Source organism: Heptranchias perlo, chromosome 12 (genome assembly GCF_035084215.1).
Source record: "Heptranchias perlo isolate sHepPer1 chromosome 12, sHepPer1.hap1, whole genome shotgun sequence".
Taxonomy (NCBI): domain Eukaryota; kingdom Metazoa; phylum Chordata; class Chondrichthyes; order Hexanchiformes; family Hexanchidae; genus Heptranchias; species Heptranchias perlo.
This window is the reverse complement of record NC_090336.1, coordinates 14,701,378-14,724,608: the sequence shown is the minus strand read 5'-3', so window position 1 is coordinate 14,724,608 and position 23,231 is coordinate 14,701,378. Positions and strand designations below refer to the sequence as shown.

General features: G+C 40.7%; 1 protein-coding gene across 4 annotated transcripts in view; it reads left to right on the top strand.

The window, feature by feature from the left end:
• LOC137327835 (activating molecule in BECN1-regulated autophagy protein 1-like) overlaps nucleotides 1-23,231 on the top strand; it is a 400,989-nt gene that overhangs the window by 112,028 nt on the left and 265,730 nt on the right. For 3 of the 4 annotated variants that reach the window (XM_067993681.1, XM_067993679.1, XM_067993683.1), the window contains exon 9: nucleotides 10,625-10,798. The exons of the other annotated variant lie outside the window; for it this stretch is intronic. In XM_067993681.1, the coding sequence (XP_067849782.1) occupies nucleotides 10,625-10,798 (174 nt within the window). The remainder of the gene's footprint in view (nucleotides 1-10,624; nucleotides 10,799-23,231) is intronic. 4 annotated transcript variants of the gene reach the window in all.

Sequence of the window (23,231 nt, the reverse complement as noted above, 5' to 3'; positions counted from 1 at the left end):
GTTGCTTTAATGATGCATCTGAGTTTCCTGATTGAACGAACAACATTTTGTTCTCTGATACATCTTTCTGACTGGAAATGAGATCCAGGCCAACATAATTCTCAGCACTCCTGCCGCCATCATTCAATACGTTCCTGGCACTGTTAATTAGGTAAGCCGCGACTTCTCAAGGTCCAGTGTTTTTAATTTCAGCATTCTATATTCAGCTCTTCTCTCCAGCATTACTTGCTACACTACTGTGTTCCCAGTTTCTCTCCCCTCCCTCTCCCTATTGTGCTCTATTTCTTGGCACCTCCCCTACTGTATAGTACCGCCTGGTTCTCCCTCTGTTCCCTCCTCCCTGCATGCTGTGCTGTATTTCTTGGCTCCAGTGTTCCTGCTATACTCTCCTCCCTGTTGTGCTTTGATCCCTTTCTACCTTTCCCCGAGCTAAAGATCAGAACTCTGATTCAGACTATCCATGAGCAATGCCACATGAGATCAGCTAACATACAAAAGAAATGCAGTGTTGCTTTTGCAATATTATTTTGAAAATCCATTACAGATGCTGTATTTTGTTTGTTATGTACGTGCACGAGCAATCTCGAAGTCCATTATTTCAAGGTACTGCAATGTTCCTGGAAATCCCTCCACCTCTCTAACCCCCCCCCCCCCACCTCCTCCTTTTAAAACCTACTGCTTTCCTGTCCTAATATCGCCTAATGTGGTTTGGTGTCATATTTTGTCTATAACGCTCCTGTGAAGTGCCTTCGGACATTTTACTATGTTAAAGGCATCATATAAATGTAAGTTGTTGCTTCAGTTTGATATGGGTTCATTTGCAATTCTCTGTTTAGTGACTTATTAATCTGAAGTGTACTGTTGGGTGACAGAGATACAGGCAGGAGTGAGCCACTCCTTTTGAGTGAAAGGACATTGAGTTGCACAACATGCTTTTACTGGCAGTCATATATGTCTGTCTAACCACTCAGTTGCAGAGTGGTGCATCATATGAACAAAAATATATTCAAAGGAAGGAAAAGAAATTCAACATTAGTAATAATTACTGTCCAAGAAAAAATTATGTACTGATGTTTGAAGCCTTGCAGATATTGGGATAGCTTTGAATTCATTTAGGTCTGCCTTTATTCCATAAATCTAATTTGTTCTTTTGTTGTTCCTTGTACCACAGTCATGAGACAAGAATTTTCTTGAAATTTAATTTGTTTCCAGGAATGGTGCACACAATTATCAGCAATATTGTGCTGTTCAGTGGGGATCGTCCATTGCTATGTTATAGATGCGGTACAGCATTATGTGGCTGTAAAGTCGAAATGTCACATTCAACATTAGTTGCTTTCATGCTCTTTTCTTGATTGAATTTTAATAAATTGTTTAAACAATGAATGTTGATGACTTCAAAAGATAATGAATCTGATGTAAAGAACATTGATTAGAATGCACTGCAGGAGTTGAAGCATTGCTGGATGTTCAAATCAGAGACTGTATATTCTCAATTGATTCCTATTCAGCTCTCTAAGGCTTTCTGCCTCATTTTTTGTGATAAAAGGAACTCAATTTCTGACCAACAGTCTGGTTATGAACTGGATTGTCCAGTTTAAGGAGTGGTAACTTGGTAATTGTGATTGAAAACCAGGCACTAAAAGTCCAGTTTTCATTTGGTGCAGAAAGGTAATTTTGCACAAACGAGAGAGAGTCTGTTTTATGTAGCACATGGACACTAAATGGTTGATTTCGATGCCATTGCACTACGACTAGCATCAGTGTGAAATGCTTTCTCCTCATAGCAACGCTATGGTCGTAATCTAAATACATCCAGAATCGGGGCCCGATTTGACAGTGGAGCAAAGCTGACTGAAACTCCAGAGGGAGAGAGTCTCACATTGCTTGGTTTTGGAGTCAGTTCAGACCTCAACAACCACCGCCACCACAACAACATCAACAGACATTTATATAATGCCTTTAACATAGTAAAAGGTCCCAAAGCCCTTCGCAGGAGCTTCATCAAACAAAATTTAGCACCTAGCCACATAAGGAGATATTAGGACAGTAAGAGGTAGGTTTCTAGGAGCATCTTGAAGGAGGATAGAGAGGTTGAGGGAGGGAATTACAGAACTTTGGGCCTAGGCAGCTGAAGGCACGGCCGCCAATGTTGGAGCGATTAAAATTGGGAATGTGCAAAAGGCCAGAATTGGAGGAGCGCAGAGATCGCGGAGGGTTGTTGGGCTGGAGAAGGTGATCGAGATAGGGAGGGGCGAGGCCACGGAGGGATTTGCAAAAATGGCATTACCGAACTGGGAGCCAGTGTAGGTCAGCGGACGCGGATGATGGGTGAACAGGACTTGGTGCATGTTAGGATGCGGGCAGCAGAGTTTTGGATGAGCTCAAGTTTATCAAGGGCGGTAGATTGGAGGTCGGCCAAGAGAACATTGGAATAGTCAAGTCTAAAGGTAACAAAGGCATGGATGAGTGTTTCATCAGCAGATGCGCTAAGGCAGGGGTGGAGATGGGCGATGTTACAGAGGTGGAAGGAGGCGGTCTTGGTGGTGGAGCGTATATGTGGTTGGAGGCTCATCGCAGGGTCAGATAGGTCACCAAGGTTGTAAATGGTCTGTTTCAGTCTCCGACCATAGCCAAGGAGGGATGGAGTCGGTGGGTAGGGAACGGAGTTTGTGGTGGGGACCGAAGACAATGGTCTCGGTCTTTGCAATATTCAGTTGGAGGAAATTTTTGCTCATTGGACAAGTAGTGAGACAAATCAGAGAGGTGGTGGTGAGGTAGAGCTGAGTGTCATCAGTGTATGTGTGGAACCTGACTTGTTTTTGGATGATGTCGCTGAGGTGCAGCATGTAGATGAGAAATAGAAGGGGGCCAAGGATAGATCCTTGGGGGCCTCCAGAAGTAACTGTGCAGGAGCAGGCGGAGAGGCCATTGCAGGTGATTCTCTGGCTACGACTGAATAAATACGAATGGAACTGGGCGAGCACGGTCCCACCCAGCTGGATGACTGAGGATGGCGTGGTCAACCATGTCAAAGGATGCAGACAGGTCAAGAAGGATGAGGGATAGTGCACCAGGGTCACAGTCACATAGAATGACATTTGTGACTTGGTTGAGGGCCGTTTCAGTCGTGGCGGGGCGGAAACCTGATTGGATGGATTCAAGCAATCAGTTGCAGGAAAGATGGGCACAAATTTGGGTGGCGTCAATATGTTCAAGGACTTTGGAGAGTAAAAGGAGTTTGGAGATGGGGTCAATGGTGGTTTTTTTTGAGGGGGGGGGTGATGACGGCAGACTTGAAAGGGGAGAAGGAGGAGGACAGCACCTGAGGAGAGGGAACCGTTAACAATATCAGCTAACATGGGTGCCAGGAAGAGAAGTTGGGTGGTCAGCAGTTTGGTGGGAATAGGGTCAAGGGAGCAGCGGGGGGGGGGGTCTCATGGTCAAGATGAGCTCGAAGAGGTAATAAGGGGAGAAAGGAGAGAAACTAAAGAAAGATACGAGTTCGGGGCTAGGGTGGGGGGAGCATAAGGGTAAGTTTGGCTTGGTTTACACCTGATCAGCCACGGTGTGAGGCCAAAAAATCTCTCACCGATGCTAAACTTGTAGTGCACTTTAAGTGCCCTCCTTCCTGTCCAGTTTTGAATTGGCAAAAGTTAGCCAGCCCATCAAGGCAATCCAGCTCCTGTTACCCTCTGAAATGTTTCAAATAAATTAAGTTCACCATACTCAAAATTTCAGCAATAAATTACCTTTCTGTTGGTTTTATTTTGGCTGCTCTTAAACTGCCGAACACGGTATCTACATTTTAACCAACTTTTCTTCGAGTAGTTTTTAAAAGAAAGCTGAAGGAAGAAAGAAAAATCTGTGCCTGTAAAATGCTTGAGCAATGTGCAAGCACGTACGGTTTTATTTTAATTTTAACTTTTCAGCGATGCAGAAAGAGGAGTCATATCGTAGGGAGCCTATTGGCTTTAATTTGCTGGTGTCCACACTCAGTGTTGTACTTTGAATGCAGAAGGTGGGACATTAGTTCCTGCATAAGAATGTAACTAAGTTTTTGGTCTGCTATTGGAACAACTAAATTTATAATGGTGCAATGCCTTGATGTAATGGTGTGGAGATGCCGGTGATGGACTGGGGTTGACAATTGTAAACAATTTTACAACACCAAGTTATAGTCCAACTATTTTATTTGAAAATCACAAGCTTTCGGAGGCTTCCTCCTTCCTCAGGTGAATGTGGAAATGAAATCCTCGAACCTATCGCATTTATAAATCACAGAACAATACCTGGTGATTACAGATAGTCTTTCCAACTGCCCGTTGCCAAGGCAATCACAGTGTGCAGACAGAGAGGTGTTACCTGCAGGGCCACCGAATATACAAACACCAAAAAAAAAGAGAGAGAGAGAGAGAGAGAGGCAGAACCATAGAAACATCCAGAAGGAAGAGAAAGACAGCAACTGACCCATTATATTAAAAACAGATAACTTTTGTTCGCTGGTGGGGTTACGTGTAGGGTGACATGATCCCAAGATCCCGGTTGAGGCCGTCCTCATGGGTGCGGAACTTGGCTATCAATTTCTGCTCGACGATTTTGCGTTGTCAAGTTCCGATTTTGCGTTGATAGCCAAGTTCCGCACCCATGAGGACGGCCTCAACCGGGATCTTGGGTTCATGTCACGCTACACGTAACCCCTCCAGCGAACAAAAGTTATCTGTTTTTAATATAACGGGTCATTTGCTGCCTTTCTCTTCCTTCCGGTTGTTTCTATGTTTCTGCCACACTCTCTCTCTCTCTCTCTCTCTCTTTTTTTTGGTGTTTGTATATTCGGTGGCCCTGTAGGTAACACCTCTCTGTCTGAACACTCTGATTGCCTTGGCAACGGACAGTTGGAAAGACTATCTGTAATCACCAGGTATTGTTCTGTGATTTATAAATGCGATAGGTTCGAGGATTTCATTTCCACATTCACCTGAGGAAGGAGGAAGCCTCCGAAAGCTTGTGATTTTCAAATAAAATAGTTGGACTATAACTTGGTGTTGTAAAATTGTTTACAATTGATGTAATGGCACAGCATGTTCACATCCCAATGTAATGTGTGACTGAGTAATATTGAATCTTTGGGGAAGGCGTGGTTTTGTATCTGATTTTTACAAACGCTGATTTCCTGAACGTAGCCCAGTCATCGGGAGCTGGTGTTAAATGTAGGTGAGGCATTTCCCCATCTGGAAGAATGGAATTTGAAGGATGAGTGCTCTGAGCATAGCTGTTTACACAGCATCCCTGATTGGGAAATTATACTTTTATTGTGGGGGGTGGGGTTGGGTGGGGAGAGGTGTAACTTAAAAAGGAGAGAAAAATACCCTAAAATCATTGGGCGGAGGAAAGGAAAAATACTTTGTTTGCGCATGTAATCTTAATAGACATTGTTAATTGTCTCCACTGTGTTTCTTTCCTGGGAAAAAGCACTGACTAATTAAAATATAACAGAAAATCAAAAGACAATTTTAATTTAATTATAATACCGCCCTTGTTCAAAAGTGTAAGTAGCATTTTCACAATAAATCCATTCATCAATTTGAACAGTTCAAATATCAAATCCAGCGGCTCGTTTTGATTTCTGGAGCCTGTTGAGATGTTGATGATCAGAGGTGACAACAAACCTAATGTTTGGAACATGCCTTCTGCAATTTGTATCTGGTTACCGAATGTGCAGTAACTATTTGCTCAGCTGAAGGAAGTGAACATTTTCGATCATGAATATTTTCGATTGCTTGCTTGTTAAGTCCATGGGCTGCATTTTTTTGCTCATCAAAGAGATGTTAACATTTATTTTTCTTTTTTTTCCCCTCCTCTCCTCTTTCTAATGGTTTTTAATGGCCCTAAGTAAAATGGATAATAATCTAGGTTCCAATAGATAAGAGGTAGGAAGCACAAAATTGCCATGTTAGAATTTAATTGGGTAATTATGCCCATGGATGCCGTGGGGGAGTTGGTATCAGAAATGCCTTGATGACGCAGTGGAAGGCTGCCATTCTAATAAGATTGAGACACTTTCTCAGGATCTTAATGTAAATGACTCTATAGTGTTATAGCCAAATGCTTGATGCTGTTGGGGATAGGATACAGATAGGAAGATGTACATGCTCTTTTTGACGAAAATGTCCGAGAGAGCTCATTGTCCCTTTCACTTTACTGTATTATCATTCACATGTTTTGCGTTGAAGTGCATTGTCTGAGTTTCCTGTTTCCTGACTGTCAACTGAAACGTGTATTTTATAATGTGACCAAACATGTTTCTCTTTAAAGCAGTGATTTTAAGATGTCTAATTTATTTATCATAATCAATGCTGGTAACATGAGCTGAGTTTTTTGTTTTTGTTTATTTTTTAATCTGTCTTTTTTACATGTCTGATATTTCCTCTTGGTTACTATATGCCTTCTGTTCTCAACCATCACTTCCCTCCCCCCAACTCCTTGGTTGCCAATGCAAAGACAGTCCAAGATCTCTGTCTGACAATTCTTGAATTGACAACTAGGAAATTCATGAGAGTGCTTTAGGTTGGCACACTCTCTGATTTTTCCGTCTTTCTGTGGGGAAGCATTTGCCCTCCACTTGGTGCCTCCAAGTGAAGAAGTGGCTGCAACAGGGAACTTGCAGTGTTGGAAACCATGGACATGAACTTGTGTCCCAGCAGTCTGGAAGATTTTTTCCTACATGAAATCTGCAATGGATTAGCTAAGAAGGATGCATTTTTCATGTCTATCTTTTCATAGTGCAGCATTTAAGGTAAGCTTCAGAAATGGTATTGATCTGCAAGTTTTTTCCTGAGTTGTAATTTTAATATTGCTTTTCCTGTTTCCTTCTGTCTCCTTGGCTCTCATATCACACCTCTTATTCTTGGGGGGAGTGGAGGGCAGAGGCCACCTGCTTGTAGGCTTTGGCATATGCCATCCTTACACTGGCTCCAGAGGTGTACAAGAGTATGAGGGAGCTTGCCTTTTGGTTTGTATCCCCTTGTCCTCCCTGTTTCCCTTTCTATGGAAAGGTACCTGGCCTGTGTGTGTTTTCTTCCACTCAACTAAATTCTCATTCATATGTTCTAAGTTGAAATCCATTGTTTGAGTTTTCTGGCTAATAACTGAAATGCATGTATTTTGTGGAATGGAGAAACATCTGTTTAAACAAGGGCCAACCAATGGCACAGCCATAACTGGATCTTGCTTTGTGGGAAATTGTGGCCACAAGCCCACGTGCTAATGCTACGTGACATCGCACTTTGGGGGAATAGCGTTCTGTGCCATTGTAACCCTTGTGATTTATTAATCTGGCTGTGAATCACAAGTTGTGTTGCTGAACTTACTATTGCATTATACCACATCGCTTCAAACAAAAGTAAATCGGGATTTGGAATACAGAAAATAATTCCATAGGAACAGGCTGGTATTGTACCACATGCTGGCCTCTACATGAAAGGTATTGAATAATCTAATGCCTGTAAAACAGTTAATGATCAGCCTGAAAGGCACTGGAATTTGTATTTAATTCAATCACGAAACAAGCAAGTAAATGATTCAATCCACTGGAACATTTTAAACATCGGCTCCTAAATAAGGATTTAGATTTGATCAGCTATTTTTTATTTGGAAGCTGCTGTACTATAGATAAAGCCTCTTTTGGTTAGTAATTTGGAGGGCACTGGATGTACATTGCAATGTAGTTCCAAAGATAAAACCTCGTGGCTTGCAATTTCCAAATGAATATTATTTTGTCCGAGTGAATAGCAGATGCAAGACATGTACACCAGTATTTTTAATATTTTTCAGCAGCTTATGGCACCACTTTTTCTGCTTTGCAGGTAATATAGTACAATACGCAGATGACTTATTTAAATAGAATCAAGTTTAGATTGTTTTTTAAATAAGAATGAAGTTGTTAATTTTTTCGATATAATTTATTGAATGATTAGACCGGCTCTTGCTATCTTGATATGATGTGAGGAGCCTTCTAATTTCCCTGACCTTAAAATCCAATATCCTGTTTTACTGATTGCAGATGAAACACTCCTCAAATGCACACTGCTGTTAGACTCAGATCTCATTATAGGATTTTCTTCTTTGCATTTTCATTCATCAACCCTGTCACACAACTGATTTTAAAATGTTTCAATAATGCAGCTGGAGATTGAAAATGCTGTACTAATGAAGTGACACCATATAAAAGAATATAAAATTCAGAGATATAACCCCTTACCCCTGCTAAATAACTCCCCACAGTTATACCCCAGTGAATAAAAAGGAACCTTATGTGTTTTATGGAAGAAATGCTGTGAATACTGCAAGACTGATTGAAGTTAATAAATTGATGTGGTATTGATGGAATTTCAAATGAATTGTGCAGTATGTTTTTGTAATTTAAAAAAAAGATTAGCATGGTGTAGTTAAACAAGAGTGCTGTTTACTGTCAATGCACAACAGTGTGGTTTTTGTAGTCCATTGATACTTCAACCTGATTTTGTAAAATCACAAATACAAAAATCTAGTGCAATTTGTTTGAAAAATAAGACCAAATTTTTTTTCATTTTTGCCCACTATCTGTCTATAAAAATTTATTGGAGCATTAGTCTATGACTTCTCAATTTTACCAAGTGAAAATAAAAATATTTTCATGTGCCTTGCAGGTAACAATATAGATTACTCATTTAATTAGGCACAAATGCAGATTTGTTCCTAAGAAGAGAAAGTAATTGTTACTTTTCTAAGCATGGTTAATTGATAGATTCGATTTTTACCACCTTGACATGGTGAGAGGAACCTTCCAATTTATCTACCCTTTAAAACCAATCCCTATTTTACTGATTGCACATGAAACCTGAAAAATAATTCACCCCTGTTCCCTAAGTAAGGACCTGTGTTGTTTTGCTTGGTATTTTACTGTCATCCCATTTGCACTTCAAAAAAATTCTTCTCTTCCCCCTCCCTCACTCCCTACCTAGCAGAGTAGTCTTTCAATCAAAGAGGATGTATGAACAATTATCTAAGTTTCCACAGGCAGCTTTTAAGTTAGTTACTGTCAGTGAAATAATTTAACTTGCTCTCCTTCCGATAACAAAAAACATTTTGCTCAGCTTGGTTTTAGAAATAGCATGCACAAATCTGATTAGTGTATTACACCATGCAGTATGCCTTTGGATTGCCTTCACTTGTATTAACATCGCGACTGGACAAACCTCAGAATGATCCCTGTGCTGGTATTGAGATGCTGGTTTAATTCCCATGTAGCTGATTTCCCAATCTTTGCTGCACTCCTTCAGGAAAGTGCGAAGCAGAGACCAGGAGCTTCCTGAACCAGGAAAAGTCCAAGGGAGAGTCATCTGGGAAAGGTGTGGGTCAGGGAAGGGAGGGGGGAAGGAAATAGAGCGGGATCCAGGCAGAATACGTCCAGATTGCAGCCGAAGGAGCAAATAAGCAACAGGGAGATTTGAAACGGTGGGGGAGAAGAGATACAGGGCCGGCATGCAGAAAGTGGCAATTTGCAGAGGAAATTGCAATCGGGGAGGAGCTAGCGAGCTGCAGAAATTAGCATCTAGAGATAACCGCCCTTAACCAGCCTGTGGAATTCAAGGACAGAAAATTCTTACAGGGGAAACAGCAGGGGAGTGAGACCAGTTGGATAGCTCTTTCAAAGAGCTGGCACAGAATCGATGGGCCAAATGGCCTCCTTCTGTGCTTTACCATGCAATGAATCTATGATTTGTAAGATACTCTTGTGTGTTTCCTTCCGATTGCCATTGATAGAGCAGAGAAAGTTAAGGGAAGATTTAATAAAGGTGTTCAAAATCATAAAGGGTTCTGATAAGAGTAAATAAGGAGGGTCAGTTACCAGAAGAGACAGATTTAAGGTGATTGGCAAAAGAACCAGAGAGGAGATGAGGACACATTTTGTAATGCAGTGAGTTGTTACGATTTGGAATGCACAGCCTAAAGGTTGATGGAAGGAGGTTCAATAGTAACTTTGAAAAGGGAATTGGATAAATATTTGAAAAGGAAACATTTGCAGGGCTATGGGGAAAGAGCAGATGAGAGGGACCAACTGGATCGCTCTTTCAAAGAGCTGGCACAGGCAGGATGAGCCAAATGGCCTCCTTCTGTGCTGTATGATTCTATGATGTGAAGAAGTGCTAGCTTTTCAGTTGCACTTCCTTCTGATGGCAGAACCAAAATCAGTAGCCTAGAATTTGCATATAAGTAGGAGTATCTGAGTGAAGAATTGGGCAAAGCACACCTGCCAACAAAGTCCCTTTGAACAGTATTAGGATATGAGATCAATGATACTGTAATAGGGTAGTAAATCTATCCATTATGACAGAGGTCGCTATACACTCTGACTGCTCTATTTAATACGATAACACCTGCTGTTCTTTCTGGCTGCATTCTGTGATCAAGTAGTACAACTTATTATTGTGCTTCCATATTTGAGAAGCGTCATGCCTCACATTCCTTCCTCATTTCATGTCCTATATTTGTAAATCCAGTTTTCTAGTGATTAATGAATCATTAGCTGTGCCTGCGCTGGTGGGTTGAGTTAAATTGAAACCCTATACCTGTACCTTTTCAGGTTATCCCCTGCCTATTACGCCCATCGGATCATCCAGTACCTGTCACGTAGGGACAGTATTCGACAGCGTTCGATGCGATACCAGCCGAACCGAATGCGAGCCAGTTTGGAAAACTCAGCGAGCAGCCCGGCCCAGCCCATTGATGGTGCTGATATGGATTTTGATGATTTTGAGTAAGTACAGATTGAATTTTTATCTGATACACATGGCATGGCTGCAGTGGTGACCTCTAGCAGTAACTGCTTGACATGGTCACTAGGTGGAGCTTTCCACTATAGTGGTTAAAAGCATACACTTGATCAGTGTACTCCTACACTATGCCCCTTCCCCTCCTCTCCTCTTCTCCCTTCCTTTCATGGAATGTTCCTGCCAGTTGAACTGTGGAATGCCATTGACATCAGAATCAAATGGAAGTTTTAACACCACCTTGTCTCGCCTCCCAGAATGGATGGATAGACCTATTAAATAGGAGGGGAAAATGAGGCAAAGTGAAAGTAAGTGTTAATTCAAAGGTATATATAATCGTTGGGTAGCTTTATGATCCCATGAAGACCCATCTTCAATATTAGCCATAGAGTTCTTCAGTACATCTCAGCTGTAAAGTTCTTTGCTCAAATATTGTGCCAGCACTGATGCTAGTTTCTCTTTTAAAGTTGTACAATTACAACTTTATATAAATGGTGCATTGGGGCAATTTTCTATTAGTTCTGTGACTAAGTTCTGATGGACTATGCAACCTCCTCTCCTCCACCTTGCACGTGCACAACTGAGGAAGTTTGTGGAAGAGATTTTTGTGATAGAGTTGAAAAAAAGTACTTTTGCAAATTTAACTAGTCACGGAAAGGCTTTTTATTAAAAATGTGAAATATCAGAAACTGATACATTCCTGTGCCGTGCGAATTTTAATCTAGATGGAACTGTATCAAAAAGTTTCATCTGAGTCTCTTGTTTACAGTTCTATTTATGTCAAGTGATGCTATCTCCATGAAACAAACAAGGCTTTTTGGAAATGTCTTAATTGCACATCTGTTGACTCAAATGTCAGATCTGGCACAACATCTTGTCCTCTGAGCTTTTGAATAATAGCCTGGCTACTTAGAGGAATGGTTTAGAGGGCCATCAGCTCCAGCAGTTGGTGGTTGTGACATGGCCAGGGAACCTTTGGCTTCAAGGATTACAATGTTATTCTGGAAGTACTTTGTTAACTGATGGAACCATCACAACTTTTGATGTGCTATTTTCTTCCTTATAGAAAGAAAGACTTGCATTTATATAGTGCCTTTCACAACTTCAAGACATCCCAAAAAGCTTTATCGCTAATGAAGCACTTTTGGATTGTAGTCATTATTATTGATGCATCAGCAATTCCAAATGCTCATGGATCAAAGACAGGCTAGCATCTTAACCATATATCTTAAACTCCTCAAAGCTCTTTTACATATCATTAATTACTTTAAAGTCCAGTTACTATTGTTTTGTAAACAAATATAGCAGCCATCTTATGCCTGGTAATATATCAAACAGCAATGAAATCAATGACCAGTTAATTGGTTTTTGGTGGTGATGGTTGAAGGAGAAATATTGATCAGAGTACTACTGGGAGAACTTCCTGTTCCTCTTCAAATAGTGCCATTGACTTTTTAATGTTCACCGAACAGGCAGGTTACATGATTCAGTGGAAAGATGGCACCAGCAACAGCCCACTGCCATTTCAGTACCACACTGGAATGTTAGATTAGATTGCAAGCTCAAACCTACAAACTTCTGGCCTAGAGATAAGAGTCTAGTAACTGAGCATACAATGGATCAGGGACTTTGAATTTTCTGAGAGTCCATGTTGGTGCTGTTTCTACCTATTGGCAACTTTTTGTGGGCATCCCATGATGTCCTGATTTATGAAAGGCACCTGAAATGTGCATCCTTTTCTTCCTATTATTGCGCGGAGTTAAGATTTGAATTTGGCCCAGAAGAAACTGATGATCAAAATCCTTTTAAAATCTTGTAAGCTTAAGTTTCTCTCATTCAGAATGACTGCTTGCCCTTGAATCAAGCCGTTGAAAAGATGTAAATTCCTGACTTTCTGTTTTGAATTACTTAGTCTAATTCGTCATTTCTCCCAGCAGGCTACAATTTGCATGAGAGTTTTGTTAGTTTCTATGTCGAGAGGCCTAGTACCACATTGTCATGGTAACTGACTATTGCTGTTTCTGTAATGACCAGTTAATAGGTGGATGTTTAAATGTTCTAGCTGCAGTGTGATTGCCAGCTATGTGGGTTCAGTCAACATCAGTGCAGTGATCAGATTATGCTCCACATTGTATTTGAACCCTGTCTCATTCAGGTATGTGTAATTTGTTTTGCCCAGTACTGCAGGAGAAAACCATACGTTCATTGTTTTTTTTTCACAAAAGTTATCAATCTTTTGCAGTTGCAATTTTGTTTTACACAAAATTGTGGAGGAATGTTGACAGTGTAAGGACTTAATAAGGATCAGTGCTGTAGGGGGAGTCTATCTCGCTTCAAAAAAAGTGATATCTGAGGAGATCAAATATTATTGAGATACATATACACACAGACAATCAAATCCTTGACAGATCACTGTACCAGTCAAGACCATGGGACTGTAATCGGGATTAGTACTAGTCAGAATTGAACTATGTAGAATGTATTGTCAGATTTAATAACCTGGAGTTTTCTTGATTGACATTTGGGGTTCAGGGGCAAAAAGATCTGAGTTTCATTTGTTGGAGGAGTATCCTGTGGTTATTTTCCTGCTTCAGGAGATTAAACAAGTTGCAAAGAAAATGCAAATTATGCAGTCTATTTGAAGACTTAGCTTAATGGATCAAGTGCCCTCTTCTTAATCCATACTTGGTTCTTACAGGTGAATGGTACTGTAAGGAAAACTATTATCAATATAAAGTGCTTACAGGGGAACAAGCGCTGTATGTGTACTCAATACTGCACCGATTCCCGTTCTGATGTCTTTCCTTGGCTTGTATAAGTGCTCTGCACATATACAGCAGAGATATAAGGCCTGTATTTGTGTGTATGTATCATTATAAAGTGTATTTGTATCAGGTGCCAAATTGAGTCAATCTATATTATCATGGACAGTATTTGATTGCTAATTTTAATAAATTAATTGCCACAGCCCTATCCATGATGAGTGATTTTACAGTTCCTTTATTGGGGAATTTGTTTTTGAGCGCAAGACTATTTGGCTCTAATTGATGACTTGCGTATTCTATTGATTGCTAGTTAACAGCTGTTCCTGCAGTAATTCTTCCATTCAATTAGGAATAGTATAAAACAACAGCTGCTATATGAATGACTGACTGTTGCAAATCATCTCCCTTCGTCTGTTTCACTTTTTATAAAGTTTTAATTATTCTCAGCTGGGAGCAATCTTATATCCCCATAAAACTGCAAGACAACACAGCGGAACTGATTAGTAAATTAAATTTTAAAAAACACTACCTGAAGCAATGTTGTGTTTAAAAGAGAGACAAGAAAGCCTTGTCATTTGGCAGTCTACATCAATCTCAATACAACCCAAGATATATTATTTATGAATCATTCAATGGTTTATTTTTAAAGAACTAAAATATCAAAAATCAGCATGGGATAAGGTTTTTCTGCACGCAGTTGAGCTGAGAGATTTTTGGACAGAATGCATCCCAGCATTTCTATTACTAGGGCCAGTAGGGTGGGAGCTAAAATGCTTCACCTGAGCAGTTTAAGGGCCCTGAATAATATTCATGCATAAGTCTGTACAACATTTTTTTTTGAGGATTGAACTTGAATAAATGAAAGCTTGAGAAGTGACTGTGCCAAATTCACGCTCAGCTGAATGGAAAGCTGTCTCCCTAATGTTTACACGGCTCTGTAATCCTGAACTGGAAGATGGATCAGATCATACAGAACTGGAGTCCTGCTGAACAGTCACCAATTACTTAAATTTTGTGAAGATGGATGGAGAAGTTTTAGAGAGGCCAATCTGCTATGCTGATACTCTGATAACTAGATATGAGTTCAGTTAATAATTGTCTGTGATAATAGATGAAAATGCTTTGACAAAGCATTGTAAACAAGAATTACCCTGAAATCAGCTTTCTGTTCTCTGTAATTATGTCATCTGAACCCACTCCGTCTGGATATCTATTATTAGCTACTGTATATCGTTCCTAGCTCGGACCTTTGCCGTTTGCTCCCTCTGCCTGAGAACAAGCTTCCAAGTATCTGTTTTCCACTCGCTGAGGGCAGCCATTTCTTGCCGTGGAGCCATTTTATCACCAGATCACACTTTTTCTGCTTGCTGGAACTACATGGAACAGTGGAGCGGTCTGATTTTGAGATTTATTTATTTTCTAGGAAAATGCATTCTACGTATTATCGCATTAAAATTCCTCGCAATGGGGAAAAAAAACACACTCCTATTGTCCTTTATTGTTTTGCTGTATATTTTAATTAGCAGTATGGGACAATGTGCCACTATGGTTTGGTGACCAAATCTGTCCATTAACTGTCAAAAGCAATTAAATACTGCTTAAAACTTGATGTTTCCACATGCAGAAAAAGACATTATTCATGGGAAAAGTATTCGGCAAATCTTTGGGTAAGGAACGGAGCCACAAGAACCTATTTTTGACCACGTGGAATTGCCCACAACTAATGCATTTCAGTACAATTTTCTTTTGTACTGTGCATTTGTAAACTAATGGAGAAAGGTTTGCTAGATGTTGGAAAGCAATGTTCTACATATATTAAAAGAAATTATTTGGAGCTTTGAGATTTTCTTCAAAAGAATCATCCTTGCAACTGTTATGACATGCTCACTCCTCTTGTCTCGATTCTCTCATTCATATGTATTTTGTGTATGATTCCCCATCTATATGAAATTCCATCGTTAAAAACTCCATACTTTGTATGCATAAATCTGAAAGTGAGTTGAAACCCCAGTTATTTTAATAGGAATCTTCGGGGTTGGAGTTCAACGAAACAACCACTGGTTGTGTGTAGTGCGGCTGGTAGGAAGATTTGTTATGACCTGAACAGTTAAAACTTGAATGGGGATGAGTAATAATCAAAGTTGTGATACCACTCAGCTTTAGGGAAGGATACTCCGCTCTTCACACTCGACCCCTGACACAATAACAACTCATAAGAGAGATCATTTCTGGAGAAACTTGACTCGGCAGAACTGGAGAATTATATGTTCTCTGGGTATTTGCCAAGGCATTTGGATTCATGCACACTGCATGCAGATAACCTGGTGCCTCATGATTGTAATGCAGTATTGTATCATGACTGAGTCCAGTATGATTTCAATAGGAACCCAGAGTCACGAGTCAGAGTCAAGCAGGAACTGGCTTTCCTCCGGACTGTAGCACAGGAGAGTTTAATCTGTAGGTAGGCCCAAAAAAAGTATGAAGAGGCTGTTGTTTGCCCCACAGCCCATCCAGTATACGTGAGACATTTACAGGCTTCCAACAATGGAGGTACACAATTTGTCTCTTAACCTATGCCATGGAACATTTATTCTCCCACTCATCCTTTATAATAGGTTGTCGCCCATTTTCCCCCAGTTACTCAAGTTAGTGGTGCTCATCAAAGTCAAAAACAAAAGTGATAGAGGAGACATTGTTAACAAATGCAAGCCTAGTTAGAAAGGACTCAATTGTTGACAGTGGCCTGAGGCCTTTATCCAGACCACCGTGTGAGCAGAAAGTCTCCCAACAATATATTTAAAAATTCACCACCTTCAGAGTGACAGGTATTTTGTAAAAGAGGAAGACAGGTTGAAGGCCCTTATTCCACCAGTGATTGCATCTCTTTCCGTCTTACAGTTTGTGTTGCGGCGGGGGAAGGGGAGGAATGATGGGATTGTTTTTAGAGGATGCCTGTAATTGTATGAAAAAAAAACTACACGTGCTTCTGTTGGGCCATGAAACCTGGAAAGCAGTTGCTTTTAATTCTGGAATGAGTGCTTTCTCTCTCTTGTGTAAAAGCAAATAAATGTACATAATCTCTACAGCTGCACTTTGTGTTCTTGTAATAGAATTGTTAAGGAATAAATGGTTGCGATTTCAGCAGTTAGGTTCTGTGTAATTTAAATTTGCACCCTGAAGGGGACTGAGTTGGGAGCTGTTCACTTCATCAGCATTAGGCAGGAAGGCTGGATCCTTAATCACCCAGCTTTAGCTGTGCCATGGCACTGAATTGTGTTATTAGCATTGAAAAATATTCCTTACTGCATGGAACATACCATCAGCTTATTTTAAAAGCAAAGTAAATTGTAATCACAGATCAGCAGCTGATCTGATTTTATTCCTCCAACAAGTAAATGTTATTCGAATGAATTGGAGGAAAGCCTCTAGGGTGGAAATTGGGGAGAGTCTTAAGTAATGAGAAAAGTAAATAAAGTTTTGTACCATATGCTGTGACCTGAGCTTGATTAGGGCATCCATTTTATAACTTACATCTTGCTTGAAGCCTTGCCTTTTGAAGCTTAAAGTTTCTATATTTTTCTCATGATGCAATGCCTACATAGTCGCATGTCTGTAATCCACATTTAGGTACTGTTTTGCCAATTCTGAGCACAGAAGATTCAAAGGAATTGACTTGCAAAATCTCGTCGAGGGGTTGTAACATTTATGGATTTATGAAGGGGAAGTCATGTCTGACAAATTTGCTTGAGTTCTTTGAGGACGTAACGTACAGGGTGGATAAAGGGGAACCAGTGGACGTAGTGTATTTAGACTTCCAGAAGGCATTCGACAAGGTGCCACATAAAAGATTATTGCTCAAGATAAAGAAGGATTGGGGATAATATTCTGGCATGGGAGGAGGATTGGTTATCTAACAGGAAGCAGAGAGTTGGGATAAATGGCTCATTCTCGGACTGGCAACCAGTAGCCAGTGGTGTTCTGCAGGGGTCGGTGCTGGGTCCCCAACTCTTCACAATCTATATTAACGATTTGGAGGAGGGGACCGAGTGTAACATATCAAAGTTTGCAGATGATACAAAGATGGGAGGGAAAGTAGAGAGTGAGGAGGACATAAAAAACCTACAAGGGGATATAGACAGGCTGGGTGAGTGGGTGGAGATTTGGCAGATGCAATACAATATTGGAAAATGTGAGGTTATGCACTTTGGCAGGAAAAATCAGAGATCAAGTTATTATCTTAATGGTGAGAAACTGGAAAGTACTGCAGATCAAAGGGATCTGGGGGTCCTAGTGCAAGAAAATCAAAAAGTTAGTATGCAGGTGCAGCAGGTGATCAAGAAGGCCAACGGAATATTGGCTTTTATTGCTAGGGGGATAGAATATAAAAACAGGGAGGTATTGCTGCAGTTATATAAGGTATTGGTGAGACTGCACCTGGAATACTGCATACAGTTTTGGTGTCCACACTTAAGAAAAGACATACTTGCTCTCGAGGCAGTACAAAGAAGGTTCACTCGGTTAATCCCGGGGATGAGGGGGCGGACATATGAGGAGAGGTTGAGTAGATTGGGACTCTACTCATTGGAGTTCAGAAGAATAAGAGGCGATCTTATTGAAACATATAAGATTGTGAAGGGGCTTGATCGGGTGGATGCGGTAAGGATGTTCCCAAGGATGGGTGAAACTAGAACTAGGGGGCATAATCTTAGAATAAGGGGCTGCTCTTTCAAAACTGAGATGAGGAGAAACTTCTTCACTCAGGGGGTAGTCGGTCTGTGGAATTTGCTGCCTCAGGAAGCTGTGGAAGCTACATCATTAAATAAATTTAAAACAGAAATAGACAGTTTCCTAGAAGTGAAGGGAATTAGAGGTTACGGGGAGCGGGTAGGAAATTGGACATGAAGCTGAGTTCGGATCGGTCAAGGCCCTGTGGGTGGCGGAGCGGGCCCAGGGGCTGAGTGGCCGGGTCCTGCTCCTACTTCATGTGTTCTTTCGATTTGAGGTTAGGATCAGATCAGCCATGATCTTATTGAATGGCGGAGCAGGCTCGAGGGGCCGATTGGCCTACTCTTGCTCCTATTTCTTATGTTATGTTCTTAACACGTGGTTCCTTGATTGTAAATTGGTGAGGGAAGGATGTGGTGAAAAATGGATGTCTGAAGCACCATCCTCAAAATGTGTAAATCAAAGTCTTCACCTTGGGTCAGAAGAAGTAGCTGGGGTCTGTTAACAAAAGATTGTTCATACTCAGCCACAGCAATTATTGGCATTATGTAAAGGGCATCGACCTCTTAACGCTGCACTTGTTGGGTATTAGATTTTTTTTTAAAGACAGTAGACCAGTAGGTGGAAATTGCAATTCAAATAGGAGTATCTTTGTTTTGTAATTTAATGTATTGCATTTGAAGTATAGTGGTAGCATCACAGCTGAAACTTGGTATCACATTTCGAAGCATCATACCTCAAAACTGTCTGTTGGGTAAAGAATATAATTGGCTCCAGTAGCCACCATCTGTTATATTAACCATGTCTATCATTACAAAAATGTCATTGACTAAACAAAAGGCAATTAAAAATCAGTTCCATTCACTAGACAGGTAGTATATTCTGCCAGTCAACAATCTCCAACTGCCAGAAAACCAAATAAATCCTCTTCTTTTAATAGCTCCATTCATAAACAGTAAGTCTGCAAAAAAGTAAGACCTTTTTGTCTGGACATTACCTTGATTTTTGACCCAACTGAAAATATAATTCGATAAATGGTAAATACAGATCAATTTTGACCCAAATTATTAAACTTATCTGTATAGTTTCCTTGGTATTGTTCTAAATATCTCTCTTCCTGTGGAGGCCAACTCTTCTGAGGCCTGGAGTTTAAGTTTCAGCCCCTCACAGAATGCTCAATTCTTGAGTTGGGCTTTGTCGCTTCTAGTATTTCCCTTCGAACCTGCCCAGATCTTGCATGCCCAGCTTACGAGCCCTACTCTTTGCGTGTGCGTGACATTTTATTGATTTGTATTCCAACATTTTTTCTAATGCTAAAAATTAATCTTATTTTTGCTTTTTTTTTCTCCTGTTTGAAATTGGGCTTAATTATCCCTGTACAACGCCTGGCCAGACTTCGAAGAATTTGAGGAAGTTGAGATTGTACTTGTTGGAAAAGAGGACACTGAAAGATCACCTAACTAAAGTTTCCTAAATTATGAAGGGGACTGATATAATTGATCTGAGAAATCGTTCACGTGGTGAAGGGCTCAGAAACCTGAATCCACAGCCACCTGTGATCAAATGAAAGTCAACATTTTTAAATACTGTTATTATGTAATTGGGATGAGAAAAGGCTATCGGGCCCATATGAGTTTGGACATTCCTTACTTGGGTGAGATTGCCAATTCGTGATAAGTTAGGGCAGTAGTCCCATGCTCATTAGGAACTGGAGTTCGATTATGTGAACCCATTTCACTTACAACCCAATCAATAGAAAGGAAATTTTTATCCCGTGAGCCTGGGCTGGATTTTAACCCACAGCCAGTGTCTAATCCACTGCACCGCCCAGTTCCTCAACTAATCTGTACTAAACCGATTGCTGTCTATGAAATCTCTCCTGCCTTTGATCACAGGTAGCCTCTTCTGATCATTCTTAAGAATGTGATTAGCAGGAACCAATCAGATATGAGAATTATTCTGGAACAAACAAGCCATTGTCACACTTGCACATCAAAACTTTAAATTTGATTTAACTATTTAAAAGTTGAGAATTTAAATAACTTAGTTGAAATAACAATGAACACTTCGAAATTTCAAGTTCGAACTAAAATTTAAACCAAGTTATAAACCTACAAAAACGAGGAAAAGACCATCTGGCCCACCTGATCCAGATATGGTGCAATTCCAGTCATGCATTCTCCTGGGAGAGGTGAAAAATTTGAAGCCAATTTAGGAAAAACTCTGGAAAATTCCCCCCCCCCCCCAATCCAATCAAGCAAGCTGGAGGAGATTGTGGTAACTTGTGAATCTGATTCGTCCTGTCCACCCCACAACTTGGGCTGTGGACAAATTTAAAATTGAATTTATGAGCATCACGAGTGAGAGGCGTCCGCTGTTGAGCTCTACTTAATTTCAAAATTATTGTTTTAAACTTTTGAGCAGTTCAACAGTGATCTACACGCAAGAACAGTGTTGTCTGGAACATTCAGTTGTGAGAGTGACAGTGTCATTGTTTGACATTGCATATCTAAGCAATAACATTTACGTTGTTTTAATATTGGCAAATCTCAATCAAAGTAATGAAGAAATGAAGAATACCAGGGCATCTCATGCGGCACTGCTTGTGCTCCCAGTATTGTGCATTTTGGAGCGAGAGGTTGTTGGCTGTGGAGCAGTAATGGGAGGTTGAACACTATAGCACATGGCATTTAGGAGGCTGAGTAGATGGTAGAACTGGCAGGGCAGAGAGACCGGGTCAGTTCAGGTAGGGCAGAGTTGGATGTAATGGCTGAGTGGGCAGGGGTCTCACCGTATACCTGTGCTTAGATGGGAAGGGAGGCTTGGGCAAGATCCTGGCCAAGTAGGAGGGAGAGGGGTTGGGGGGCGGGGGGGTTGGAAGAGTTGGGGGGTTGGTGGTGGTGGTGGTGGAATTACAAGGAAGAATGTTGAAAATAATTTAAGTGAAAAATAAAAGTGGAAAATGAATGGCTGTTTGGTCCATGGCCATCAGATGCCCACAAATCAGTATGGTACAGGCTTAGTACAGTATTAAACAAGATTTTTAATAATACAGTTGTATATTGAGTTAAAAAAGCCCAAAAAATTAAATCCAATAGCTTTTCTTTTATTCTGTTTATCTAATAAAGCAGTTTTATAGTATGCAGATTGTTATGTTCCAAAAAAAATCTGTATACCACATCTTGTGGTTAAAGCATCCGTCCCCAAAACGATCCCACATCTGTCCTCATTTGTATTTATACCATTACAGAAGTCACCCATCTCCAGCTCTTCTTTGTTTTGCCGAGGTTTGCTTGTAGCTGTACAGTTCAGGCTCTTTGCCATGATGTTCACATATCCAGGCTGTCATCTTTGCGGATAGCTTTGCTAGAACACGTTTTTGAAAAATGATTTACGAAATGAAGCACACTGTCCATGGAGTTATTCAAAAAGACTTGGTCCCAGTCCTTCGTGCATACCATAGACTGCTTTGGTCATGTTCTGCCACAATTATTTGCACTGTAATACAACGCAATACGGTTTTCATATCCGAGGGGGAAGGCAGCACAAGCAGGAGAGATATCTTCTCTGTCTGAGCAGCTGTTTTCCATAGAAACCTGCTTAACTTTGTCTCTTCCCTCTGCCTTTTGAGACAACAAAAATGCCGACACAACCGAGTCTGCAGTTTGAATTACAGTTACGCAATTTGAATTCTCACTACAAGGTAAATAAAGTGGCAGTGCAACTACGCTCGACCCTCCATCCCACCACTCCTCGGCCCTGTGTAAAGCTGTGCTTCCTGACATCAGTCTTTAATAATTGTTCCCAGTTTGTATCATGTGTCCTGTCTTATAATCCATGATTTAACATGAAACAGTGCTGACCGTTAACTTTTTCTATCCCACTTAGACAAGCATCAGTATGACGAGCTTATACTGCCAATTCTCTTTGTATTGTCCTTAACATTGGCAAATTCTGGCCCAGTGGTAGGTGAGGACTACAGCCGAGCACCCTCCGATCATGTGAACCATGGTTACCTTATGGCAAGTGTTGATGTAATCATCTTCAGCCTTGAAAGGTGAATGAGAGGGGCCATTATAGACCTTACAAGGTACTAAGTGGGATAGAAAAAGTTAACGGTCAGCACTGTTTCATGTTAAATCATGGATTTTAAGACAGGACACATGATACAAACTGGGAACAATTATTAAAGACTGATGTCAAGAAGCACAGCTTTACACAGGGCCGAGGAGTGGTGGGATGGAGGGTCGAGTGTAGTTGCACTGCCACTTTATTTACCTTGTAGTGAGAATTCAAATTGCGTAACTGTAATTCAAACTGCAGACTCGATTGTGTTGGCATTTTTGTTGTCTCAAAAGGCAGAGGGAAGAGACAAAGTTAAGCAGGTTTCTATAGAAAATAGCTGCTCAGACAGAGAAGATATCTCTCCTGCTTGTGCTGCCTTCCCCCCTCGGATATGAAAACCGTATTGTGTTGTATTACAGTGCAAATAATTGTGGGAGAACATGACCAAAGCAGTCTATGGTATGCACGAAGGACTGGGACCAAGTCTTTTTGAATAACTCCATGGACAGTGTGCTTCATTTAATAAATCATTTTTCAAAAACTTGTTCGAGCAAAGCTATCCGCAAAGATGACAGCCTGGATATGTGAACATCATGGCAAAGAGCCTGAACTGTACTGCAAAGCTCTATGTCCTGCATGCCTTTGCCTCGACAATTTAACATCTACCTCTTTTCTTTGTATCATATATGGGTCTGCTCCATTTGTGTCAGGTGGTCACCTGCCTCTGCTCTGTGTAAATTGCCTGTTAGTACCTTACGCAGATCAGCATCTGCCTCAGCTCTGTTTGCATGTCACCAGATGAAAAGGGTTAGTTTCGACTTTTCTTCTAGATTCTACTATTTGGTACTTTCTAGGATAAGTTAGG